Source organism: Simochromis diagramma, unplaced genomic scaffold (assembly GCF_900408965.1).
Source record: "Simochromis diagramma unplaced genomic scaffold, fSimDia1.1 OVJJ01000343.1, whole genome shotgun sequence".
In the NCBI taxonomy this organism is placed as follows: domain Eukaryota; kingdom Metazoa; phylum Chordata; class Actinopteri; order Cichliformes; family Cichlidae; genus Simochromis; species Simochromis diagramma.
Genome location: NW_024386831.1, coordinates 14,939,304 through 14,951,796, shown reverse-complemented (window position 1 = coordinate 14,951,796; position 12,493 = coordinate 14,939,304). Strand labels below are relative to the sequence as shown.

General features: G+C 39.3%; 1 protein-coding gene across 2 annotated transcripts in view; it reads left to right on the top strand.

Annotated features, from left to right (window-relative positions):
- Positions 1-12,493, top strand: part of myo3b (myosin IIIB) — a 70,144-nt gene that overhangs the window by 18,419 nt on the left and 39,232 nt on the right. For both annotated transcript variants that reach the window (XM_040028130.1, XM_040028131.1), the window contains exons 9-20: positions 1,727-1,792; positions 4,911-5,066; positions 8,384-8,468; positions 8,564-8,680; positions 9,155-9,259; positions 9,540-9,623; positions 9,769-9,971; positions 10,052-10,150; positions 10,229-10,343; positions 10,457-10,583; positions 11,179-11,389; positions 12,199-12,346. In XM_040028130.1, the coding sequence (XP_039884064.1) occupies positions 1,727-1,792; positions 4,911-5,066; positions 8,384-8,468; positions 8,564-8,680; positions 9,155-9,259; positions 9,540-9,623; positions 9,769-9,971; positions 10,052-10,150; positions 10,229-10,343; positions 10,457-10,583; positions 11,179-11,389; positions 12,199-12,346 (1,516 nt within the window). The remainder of the gene's footprint in view (positions 1-1,726; positions 1,793-4,910; positions 5,067-8,383; positions 8,469-8,563; positions 8,681-9,154; positions 9,260-9,539; positions 9,624-9,768; positions 9,972-10,051; positions 10,151-10,228; positions 10,344-10,456; positions 10,584-11,178; positions 11,390-12,198; positions 12,347-12,493) is intronic.

The following is a 12,493-nucleotide window of genomic DNA, read 5'->3' as shown; positions in this document are numbered from 1 at the left end:
TTAAAGGCTTCTCATATCTCCACCTTTGATGCAGTTATCTTACCGTCGCTGTGTACTGTCCTGGACTGGAGGCACTGGTGATGTAGCTACCAAGGACATGATAAATGTAGCTGTAGTTTCTCAGTGTTCATGCATGTATGCTCAAAGAAGTACTGGTGCTGTGGCGGCAGTGATGGATGAGCCAAAATTTTAAGTATGTGCTCCATTCGCTGACTAAGTCTTTATTTGGGGCCCTGGTACTCCTTCTCTGTTAAGCTTATATAAAGGCCACTGTGTCTCTGCTTAATGCAAGCTGGAGAATACAACAGCAGTGTGTAAGGTACTGAAACCTTAAGTGTGGCTTTAGTTGATTTGTGAAATTTAAAGGGTGTCACTGCTTGTTTCAGATGCTGAAGAACGGTCAGGTTTTATAATGACGATGTTGACTGTAATCACACGTGCTGTTTGCAATGTCTGCATTGTGTGTCCAGGCTGGAGAATAGACTATGGAGAGGCTTAAAGTACTTCTTAAGTTTCTCCTTGAATATAAATTGTAATATTTTATGTCCTATGGTAAATACAGGACTTAAAAATTACGCATATCTAGTATCATATTCAGACATTTTACTGACTTTATTTTTGTCTTGCTACAGCTGTCAGGGGTTGTTGACACCTCTCTGGTTTTGCCTCGATCCACAGTGACTCGAGCCTGACAGTACGAGCTCTGCCTGGTCCAAAATTTGAATAAGCCATTCTTGTTTACAATATTAGCTGGCAGTACTCGCAAAAACTGAAGGAAAAAATGCGGCCTGAGTTCGCTAAGCACAATGAGCGCTCTTGACAGTGTTATCAGCAGTGCGCTGCTATATTGACTACGTAACGTATAAGCAGTATGGTACGACATCAAGGCGAGAACGTGTCTTCGGGCTCATATTAGAGGTTGCATTGAGGCAGTCAGTTACTGGCTTTGATCTGCACTTTGGAAAGGATTGCCTGTCTGAATTCTTATCAAAGACTCGACTAACTTAGTGCTGTAGAAAATGACAGATTTTGTGCCCTAACACCCCCCTCGTCCTTGTATCTTTAAAAAAAGATATTAAACATATGCCGTGTTTTTCATAAACTAAACTGTTTTCATTTTTAATTCAAACTGTGTTTTTCCCTCTTTGCTCTGCTTGTCTGGCAGCTTTCTAGAGCAGCATGTGCGATCTAATTAACACAGTCAGTAAATGCATTGACCAGGTGTGTCACTGTTTGCCTGACAGTGACAGAAAGCTCGGCCTCCGGCTGTCAGGCTGACGGCTCCTGGTGAAGATGACTGTACTCAGGCTCTTTCCAGCCTTGGCTCCTCATACAGACCTGCTTCCTGTCATCGTGCACACTTGAAAAGTGTTAGGCTCATTATGGATGGCCTCCGTAAATGCTGCTGACAGAGGTATAACTAGCTCCCATAATTTTGGCTCCCAATGGCAGATGCTTCCTGCCAGACAGTGGAGGAGCAGTTATCATTTGTCACTTTTTCTCTGGCTGCCACAGACCTGGACCCCGATCAGCTTGTCCTCGGACCATCAGACTCCTCTGAGAGTCTGATGGTCGCACTCTAACTGTCAGCCGTCATTTGTCAAATGATTCAGGAGACATACTGACAATCTTGGTCATTTACAGCAATAATCATTTAATGCGAATTTCCTTTAATATCTCCTTAGCTTTTGTTTTTTTTAAAATGTTGTTTTGATTTGTGTTTCAGAAATCCCTCACCCACGTTACGACATCCTGAAGAGTGGAGCAGGAGTTTCAGCCATTTCATCAGCCAGTAAGTCTCCTCTGACTTCAGCCTGTCAGCCTTTGTCATCGTACAGTCAAGATTTTGTAGAAAAGTGGTCGTTTTCACAGAAACGGCTGTGAAGAAAGAAACATTTCATATTTGGGCCTCCTGCGGGAAATTACAGATTTTGCTGATTTATGGTGACAAGAAACAAATAGAAGCATTACAGGAATTGATTTGGGAAAAAAAAGTGCTGTGGACAGAAGCTCAGACTTCTATCCACAGCACAAACGGTATTAAGGAGAAAAAAGGAGCAGCATTTCAAGAACAGAACATTTTTACTGTTATCTGCTATGTCATAAAAGTGAAACTGAGACAATATCTGCTCTCACAGCAGGATTATGATCCACAGTGGGCTTCAGCTTTGAAATACAAGCTGTAGCTTATGAATTAACCTTTTAAATGCCACTGAAGATCTTTGAGGTGACCTTAAAGATGCTGTGAGTACCAAGGCAACCTAAAAATACTGTATCTCAGAACTATGGGTGATCTACATTATGTCGTATTAGTGCCATTGATACTATAACAAATACTGAGCTCAGAGGATAATCATTCTGAGAATTTCTCAGCTTGGGTGCTGGTAAAGCTCAGTGGGTTCAGTAGGCAGACTGTTTGCTGTGAGGCTGCTGCAGAGGACATGGTTAGAATCCACTGCGTGGCCTTATACTGTGTTGTCTGTTGTCTCTCCCAGCTTTTCAGTCTTCTCTCCACTGTCCTATCTCAAAAAAAGGTCTGAGATTAAAGCCATAGATTTACAAGAAGAACCTGACATACACCAAAAGTCTGTAAAATTGTATAGATTTACATTTACTGGATAAAGTAATACTACCTTTCAAAATATGTTCATGAAGAATGTTAAACATTAAATGTTCCTGGAAAAATAATAATAATAATTTTAAATATAATGCTTTCATTACATTGCCTCAAATAAAAGAGGAAACTTCAAATAAGAAAAGGTCAAATGTACAAAGCAATAAAAACTGTGGGTAATTAATTGAATAATTATTAATTCATTAGTTATTAGTTTTCACATATGGCAGTTTTTATGTCACCAGTCGTCTGTTCATGCACAGAGTATACTGAAAGAAGAGCTGGGCTTGTTTTTGTCATAATTATGTGATACACCCAGTGAGTGCTGGTCAGCTGAGAGCTGTTTTCTACAGACGGATAACAAAAAAACAGAATTAATTGAAGAGGTCACTAAAACATGACCTCTGAAATTTAATTTAGACGTGACTCTCGTAAATCTGTTTTCGTTTTGTTTTTGTTTGCTTTTATTATTTTTAGTGCTTTATTAATGTCGTTCTGAAGCGTGTTGATGTGTGTTTTTAATGGAGACCCCTAAATGATCAGCTGCCCTTACCCTAATGGGAATCCAAATAAACAAATAAAAAATACCATGTCAGTGCCTCCACAGTGCCTCCACACATAAGACAAATAATAAGACAAATCTTTTTTCTTTTCTTTTTTTTTTTTGCATTACTATTTTAGTAGTGCAATGAGTGTGTGAAACTGTAAAACATATGGAGACAGATCTGTACATCAGGGGGGAATGTGCATGTAAATATAGAGGGAACTGAAATTGATATTTTATTGCCCGATTCTATCAACCTCTCTTTCTATTCATTGACTTTCTTTTGTATAAATCTGCCACAGAGGAACAAACTAATTCACCTGAGTTATCAGTGCTATCTGAGGGCCGGATAACTTATCATTTCCTACACTGTGCAAAGCTAATAATGTCAGAGGTGGCTTGTAGTGGAGGCCTAGAAAATACAACCCTAATATCTACTGCAGAGAGGCGTGCAGGCCTTAACCGTAATGAGAAAATAAATTCAATTTGTTTGGAGGGTTATTTGTGTAGGGATGGTTTCTGATTGCATTGGTGGAAAAAAGAGTAAAAACAAGCAGACGTCATCTGCCTCAAAGGCCTGTTGGATTTTTTTTATGTCACTTCAGTTTTTGATTGGTCAGGAGGCATATTTCTCCTTAAATCAGCACAGATATTACTTTTTTACAATGTCATTGTCCTGGTTTTTATTGGCTACTCTTTGGATTGCAGCTCTGTAATCTGGGTTAATGGATTGTGTGATATCATATCAAAGTTAATCTCCTCAAACAAAGCCCACCAGAGTTCAATGTGAGGAGGCTGGACAATGTTATCAAGCTTTGCAGGCTTTTTGTGAACCCTCTGACAGTCCTGTCAGGCTTGTTGTGTATGTGTGTGTGTATGGAAGGAGGAAACTGAGGCGGAGGGTGGGGGGGATAATAAATCCATCACCGGTGTCTGCACTTGTGCAGCCAAAGAACTGACTCCTATGACAAAGTGGCCTGCCTTTCAGTCTCCCAGCAGCACAGCCTTGCTAATAGCAGCAACCTCCACTTAATGTTCTGACGCTAATGAATTCATGGAATTAACTTTCTGAGCCTAAACTGATAAAAGAAACAGAATTTCAGTGTCGATTAGGTGTTAGAAGCTAGATCAGTGTTTTTACTCCTATCTTTCCTCTGAGTGCAATTGTTGGTGTTCAGAATCTTTTAAGTCTCTGGCTGTAAACGAACAGCACGAATCTGAATGTCTGGTAGATGTATCGTGGCACTCGGGTAGTGATTTCCAGTCTAGCAATATATCAAAACTGTCAGAGGGTGAAGCCAAATGTGTTCTGCGGGTGTTTCAGTGTGTGTGTGGCGCTGAAGAGTCAATATTAGAAGAGCGTTTGTATCAGCAAACTGACATCAGTGGCTGAAGGGTTGCTGCAGGCAGGCCTGTATCACAAAGTGACATCACTTGCTGGCAAACACTGCAGATCACAGATAGGACCTGCCGCTGTGCCACAGCAGGGCTTGTTTGGACTCGGGGCCATGGTGATAGTGACCATGTGGTCCTCGGAGAAGGATCGATTAGTGACCCACGCTTAAAAACACTTGCAAGCGCCACCGCACTGGTATGAGTATCACTCACAGTTGATCCAGACAAATCAGCTCCCCGCAATGTTCAGGTGACTGCAGTTAACTGTTTAATTAACTCTGATTTATAGACTGATGAAGGACAGTTTGTCTGTCTGAGGGTTTTAGAGGTAACTGTGTGATATTTTGTTGCTTTAAGGTGTCTGATAAAGGATTTTGAGGCACGTCCATCTGTGACCCACCTTCTGGAGCACCCCTTCATCAAGCAGGCCCATGGCAAGGACATAGCTCTCCGTCAGCAGTTAGCAGCTCTCATCCAAGAGCAGCAACAAATAGGCTGCAAAACCAAATCCAAGTAAGTATCCCAAATCTTATGTTTGTTTGTTTTTTTAAATCTCCCTGTTATGAAATAGTAAAGATGCAAACTGTATTAGTTCATTTGGATGTTGAAGATCTCTATTTCACTGATAGGCATGGATTGGGTGCTGATATTTTTTCTGTCCAGTAGGGGGCAGGGTCTCATCTTCTTACACTCCAGCACAGAAATGAAGATGAAACAGAGTAATGGAAATTACAGTATGTGATTAAAGAGAAGTAAGGGCAGTGTGACTAATTCAGAAGGAGTTATTGTGCTGAGTAACCTTAGATTAATAAGTCCCAATTAGTCCAGTGGATGTACTTGGTACACATCACTTCTCCAACCAATTAACCCAATGATGGAATAATTAAATATAGATTTGCACCCAGAAATAGGTGACATGGCAGCATTACAGCCTGTTCACTTTTAATGAGCTAATTAGTTATTTCCTTCATTAATTAAAATAGCAACTACCTTACAACCTCCTTATGTGTGTAAAAAATGAACGCAGCCATATGAAAAGGCACATGTTGAAAGTTAAATCTTCACCCTGACACTCACATGGCAGCAAGCGACAGAGCAGAAAGTCTCCTGTTTACTGGAGAAATACTGACTTTGGCATTGCTTAATCTTCATTATAAAGGAGTTTGCTGAACCTGCCCTTGACTGAGAGTCTTGATGTTGTGCCAGCTCTGTTTACTCCCGGGAGTGTGCAGAGTCTGTGCCTGAGCCTGATCCCGAATTCCTGTCCACAGTGAAAGTGGATAATGGGATTAGGAGCTTGTAGGGCGAGAACTGGGCTCGCCTGGTTTAGTCTCTCATGCCACAGATCAGCAAACAATGACTCCAGATAAGAATAAAGACATAGAGAACTTAAAAGTAGCTGCCGTAGGTGGAATAGTGTGATTTACTTCAAAGCAGGAGCGAGTGAGACGCTAGAGGTCTCAAGTCTTTCTCTAAGGGACATGATGACGGGGATTGACTTTATAGGGACCACATACCGAGCATATTTCTGTGCTGTTGCATTTACACTATATTCAGAATAGAGAATTAATTCAAAAAGTAGATGAGGAAAAAGCTCCTAACCTGAAGCTTGAATTTATATTTCGAGCTAGTCTTATGATTGTATATTTATTATAATGGAATATGGATGCATGTTACAAATGTGACAAAAGAAAAGAAAAAAACAATTGTTTGTGCTTTTGTTGAAGCCCCAAACCACCAAGCATTAAAATTAGGTTGCACAATGCAACCTAACTAGTCCACGTTTAGAGGTTACTTGTTACTGTTGCTTAACCCTGTTTTATCATAAGCTCTTCAGGCTTACGAGTCAAAGAAGTGAAATTAAATATGGCCCACTTATCTGACCTGACACTTGATTAAATGCTTATTAATATTGTTTGAAAACTGGGACGGCTTTCAGCTGCATGTTACAAAAAATAGCATAGACAAGTCAAAATGTCATGATACCAATACTGGGCTGGTTAGGTTAAGATATGTTATGGCTATCTCAGTATTACTATATGATTTCGCTGAGTACATTCGGCAATATTATTATTGTGGTTTCTAAAAAAAAAGAAAGAAAGAAAAAATCTGTCAGATTCATTTTTAATTGTATTTACTTTTTTTTCTTGTTTGGAACGTTAATAACTCTGGAAACAAAAGTGGTGAAAGAAATACCATCCATCCAAATAGTACCAACCACAAAGCTACTGGTTATTTATAGAAGTGCATGCTGCAGTATTGTTTAGTCTGTCGTGCTGCTAATAAACTGATGTACTTAATCACACTTACAAAAGCAAAAATAAAAAAACCAAAGTAAATAAAAACTAGGGGTGTTAGATGTTGTTTAGATATAAATGCACTGCTTCCCCTTTCAGCCACACACTTTCCACCCCATTCAAGTATATATAATGAAAAACTGGTATGAAAGATTTTGTTCAATTAAATATAAAATCACATGGTCAAAGAGGATTTCACAATTACCTATACGTGTAAATAACATGCTGGAATTATATTCCAGCTAGACTCATTCTAGTAGCTTTAAATGCCTTTGCCTTAAAGTACAAATATACAAATATTTTTCTAATATTAAAATCTTGATATGGTCTACAAATACAGAAACCTTGATTTCACAAGGTAATGTGACAATAAGTGTAATTTATTATATGGAAATGCAAATTCAATTTGGAGATGCATAACAAAATGAGTGTATTGGTATTTACTAAAGTAGACTGTTACTGTTGTGAAATTAAAACATTACAGAGCTTAAGTGTCATATATGGAAGATAAGGAAATGGGTCATTTTAGCCCAATGGTGTGTGGTTGCTGTGCAACATGATGTCATAATAGAACCTTCAGTGATTTGGTGTATTATAAAAAGGTTATCATAGGAGGCTGGACAATGAATATTTATATTATTAGCACAATATAAATATTTGATTGCTGAAAAAAAACACTAAATAACCCCCTAAATTTAAGAAAGATTGTAAGTTTGATTTTTTTATGCTGTCTTAAGCAACTATTTTTGGCAGTTATTCTCAGATTTGTGACACTTTATTAACTTTCTGTTTAGACTGTAGATGGCCTTTGACTGGATGTTGCTACAATTGGCTCCCAGCAAGATTTTCACACTGAAGTCTTTATTGGAACAAAGTGGGTTAAGCTCAGCAAAGGGCTAGATTGACTAGCTAGTACTGGTAGTTACTCACTTGTAAAAGGCTTTGTATGCAGACTTAACTATTGGAGTCTGGATTCATGGTAGTATATGGGATTATTGACTCCACTAAACCATATTACGCTGATAAAAATGGTCAAAATTTTATGGCTGTTAGGTTTGGCTGATGTCAGTCTCTTCTCTGTGGAATTGACTACATTCATGTTGTCCTAAGCGACTATTATTGGTAGTCATGCTAAGATTTGTGATGCATTACGTGTTATAGAAATGTCAAAATGTCCACTCTGTGTTGTGCATATACACATACAGCACACAAAGCAGTAGGCAGTCACAAGCACCGCTCTGTTTTACTCTCTTTCTCACACTCTGTGGTTTCCCCTGAGGTTTTCGTGGAGCCAGCTGGAGGTTTGTTGACCTCTGTCCACAGGGGCTCTTTGGAGAGTGATAGGTCAAAACATGAATAAAGTGCAACCACATCCTGTGATAATAGGAGTTTTGTCCCCTGGGAAAGCTTAAAGGGCCTCGTGAAAAACGTGGAAGTGACTGGGTATTACATTCAGCCAGTCACACTACTGTTTCTCATTTAGTGGTCACTTTACAGGCTTAAAAGGCATCTCGTGTCCTTGACTTCATACAGGCACGTCCGGATCAATACTCGTAAAACCATCATAATAGAGAGCTGTCCTGATGATGATCTGGTGAACCTGGAGTTCTTAGACGAGGTAGGATTTTATGTGTTTATCTCGTCATGCATTGATCAGCCCAAGCTGAAAAGTTGTTGATTTTAGGCTGCGTGTGTGTGTTTTCTTTTCTGCAGGAGACAATCATCAGCCATCTCCACAAGAGGTATGATGAGCTGCAGGTGTACACTTACGTCGGTGACATCCTCATCGCTCTCAATCCTTTCCAGAATCTCAGCATCTACTCTCCTCAGGTCGGTAACACATCAGTCACAAATAGTTTTTGTGTTTTTTTTACAAACACAGTGGAAATGATGAATGGATGCCAGTCATGATGCAGGTTCTGCTTTAGTGGATACTGTATTTGTAGGGCTAGTTATTGTTATTATTATTATTTTGTTTTTATTCACAGTAACAGCAACTATTATGGCAATTGTCATATTAGTTAGTGCAACAATCTGGCCCCCAAATCAGATTTTTAAAAATTAATTTTCTGCTCAGTCAGTTTAAATCAACTATTTTTAATCTTTTAAATTACTCTAAACATCTCTAATGCATAGTCAGCAACTTTGCATGCATTTTTCCTCAAATTTTCTCTTCACTGGATATCCGATATTGATATTATGTGACGCTGCAGAGTTTTGTCTTCTCCAAGCTGTTGGTTGTTAATTTCTTCAAAGCCGTAATAAAAATAAAAGTCTTCATGAATACTTTTATGCCCCTTTTAGTTCTCTAAGCTGTACCATGGCGTAAAGCGAGCTGACAACCCTCCACACATCTTTGCTACTGCAGATGCAGCTTACCAAGGCATGGTGACATTCTGCAAAGACCAGGTATCTTCCAGAAAAGTGACTGAATAGGTTGAAGCATTGTACTGTGCAATCCTAAAACTGATAGAATAATAATGAAAATTATTTTGTAAAAAGTACTGTAGGTTTTACAAATGCTTTAGAGCAATTTCTTTTAATTACAATCAGTTATTTTTTAATGTCGATTTGGAAACTTTTGGACAAAAGCAAAGGAGCAAGGAAATGTTGGTAAATAACATATGAAAAAATTATGGTATATGATGTCAGTGTTCCCGCTTGATGAACTGTTATCTCGTTTGTTTAGTGTATCATCATTAGCGGAGAAAGCGGTGCTGGGAAAACAGAAAGTGCTCATTTAATTGTTCAGCATCTTACTTTCCTGGGAAAGGTACTGCATAGTAGCTCTTTGGTCACTATGTTTCATCATCATTTCTAACTTATTAATACCAGACTTAACTACTTCATATAACTACTTCATAAACTATCTTAAAAATCTACCAGAGTTCATGAAATAATTATTTTGTTGCTCTCAGGCAAACAATCGGACACTCCGTGAGAAGATTTTGCAGGTTAACCCTCTCGTCGAGGCCTTTGGAAACGCTTGCACGGCAATCAATGACAACTCCAGTCGCTTCGGCAAGTACTTGGAGATGAAGTTCACGCCGACAGGAGCGGTTATTGGGGCCAAGATATCTGAATACCTGCTGGAGAAGTCGAGGGTCATCAAACAGGCTCCGTAAGCAGCTGCCCTTGCTTTTTTCCTTCCTGCGGTTGGATTTGAGTAATTCATCTAACTTCTGCTTGTTTTTCCTTTAGAGGGGAGGAAAATTTCCACATATTCTATTACATATATGCCGGCCTTTACCACCAAGACGAGCTGAAGACTTACAGGCTGCCAGATGGGACACCTCCCAGGTTTGTGATGCAAATAATCCCATCATTCGCTCCTCACAATGTGGAAACTAATTTGACTGTCATAACATGAATCTGCAGGTACATTGACAGTCAGCACTGCAAAGTGATGCAAGACATTGTGTCAAGGAAACAATATAAAGAGCAGTTTGATGCCATTCAGGAGTGCTTCCGAAATATCGGCTTTACAGAAGAGGTACTAAACACTCAAGCAATCACATATGCAATGTTTGGGCACAGATCTATTGAGAGCTGTAATATATAAAATACGTAATATGTAACAATTTTCTTTTGATATCTTGTTTTTAGGAGGTCGACTCTGCTTACAAAATTCTCTCAGCAATTTTGAATACTGGGAATATTGAATTTGCCTCCATCACATCCCAGCATCAGACCGATATTAGTGAAGTGCCTAACTCAGAGGCCTTAGAGAACGGTGAGATGTTAGGCAATGTGTGTTGTAAGCATAGACTGTAAATAAAAAATGGTCATCGGTGACTCCCATAAAGTTGTACGACCTGAAGTGTTTTAGGAAGTTAATCACTGGCTGCAAAAAAACAGGATTGTACGTCTTTAGTTGCTTTAAAAACAAGAACTTGTAGGGTGTAGTGTGAGTTTGAATGTATCTTGGATATTCTCTAAACCACACATGGTCAAAAGTATGCATATAGGCTCAGACATATACATTACCTCTCACTAATATTTGGTTAAATGCCCCTTAGCAAGCTGCACCATGATCAGCAAGCTTGGATATTTGACTAATCTTGTTGGGAGAATTGGTAGAGCTCAGCTGGCTTTTAAATAAAGTCCACAAATTGTTATCCATCCCCAAAACAGTTTAGATGTGTGTTTGGGATCATTGAGCTGTTGATTTGAGGTGATGTTGTAGAATTTGAGAAAAGGGAATCTTTCCACTTTCCACTTTAAATATCTGCAGTATAACCATGTTATAGTTTGTTATTATAGTATTGTGATAAGATGCAGTAATCTCTTCACTGTGAAACTGATTGACTGTCTCGCCTTTTTCTCAGCTGCGTCTCTCCTCAGCATTGGACCCGAGGAGCTCCAGGAAGCACTTACCTCTCAGTGTGTGGTCACGAGGGGCGAAACCATCATCCGCTCCAACACCGTGGACAAAGCCGCCGATGTCCGAGACGCCATGTCCAAGGCCTTGTACGGACGCCTGTTCAGCTGGATAGTGAATCGCATCAACTCACTCCTGCAGCCTGACATGAATGTCTGGTCAGTGCGTGCTAGTGATGAACAATTTGTTTGCATGCCCACTGTTTTTGTCTTTTCTGTAATTTCTTGGGGTGTAATTTCTCACTCAGTTTCTGCAAAGCTCTGATGACCTTTCTGGAAGTCTGCAGAGGTAGATGCAAACGTGAAGAGGGGAATATCAATGGGAAAGCACAAGACAAGCAAAAGGAGAGCAAAAAAGAAAAAAAGTTTTAATAAATTTTTGATACAGAGTTGCGTGCAGAGAAAATAATGTTCAGATGATTAAAAAGACTTCAGAGAGACTGCAAAGAGGCTTTTCATTGATCCAAAAGAATTCCTTCATAAATATGAGCATTGACTGTCAAGGAGTCGTCTCTCAGAGATGAAGCCAGAGTTCCCGTCTGCATTCCAGTCATCTTAGCCGTTTCCTTATTGCCATTAATAACCTGGTAGCACTGGTTAAAGGTGACCTCTACATACTGTGGGTAATGACTGATCATGAAAGTAGCAGCTCCAAGCACTGAATATAAAATACAGGATCATAAATATCTATGCTGTGTTGCAGAAGTGAGTATTGTTAGTGCAGACATTGAAAATAACTGGAGGTTAAATCAATAGAGACTGAAATAAAAGCCATTTAAGAAGATCTGACTTTTTCAAAGACGGTGTTTATGATTTCTCGTCAGACTAGGCCATCCAGACCAGACTCCGTATTTGGGTGGAACTTGGATTATCATTAAAGTTTTATCAATTAATATGGCTGCTGGGGATTTGCTTGTTCCATCGCATAGAAGAATAAGTTTGTTTGTCCCCCTTTTTTTCCTTTGAAGTGCCGTAGAGAGCGGCATGAATGTGGGAATCCTGGACATCTTTGGATTTGAAAACTTCAAGAAGAACTCGTTTGAGCAATTGTGCATCAACATCGCAAACGAGCAGATTCAGTTTTATTTCAACCAGCACATATTTGCTCTCGAACAGGTGAGTTCTTCATGCATAAATAGGTTTTAAATGATCCGCTCTAATGCACAAAGTAGAAGATACCACTGTAATGTGTTTGGGGTGAAAGAATAACACAAAATATGCAGAGAATATTCCATTTAAAACACTATTATGGAAATTAGTCAC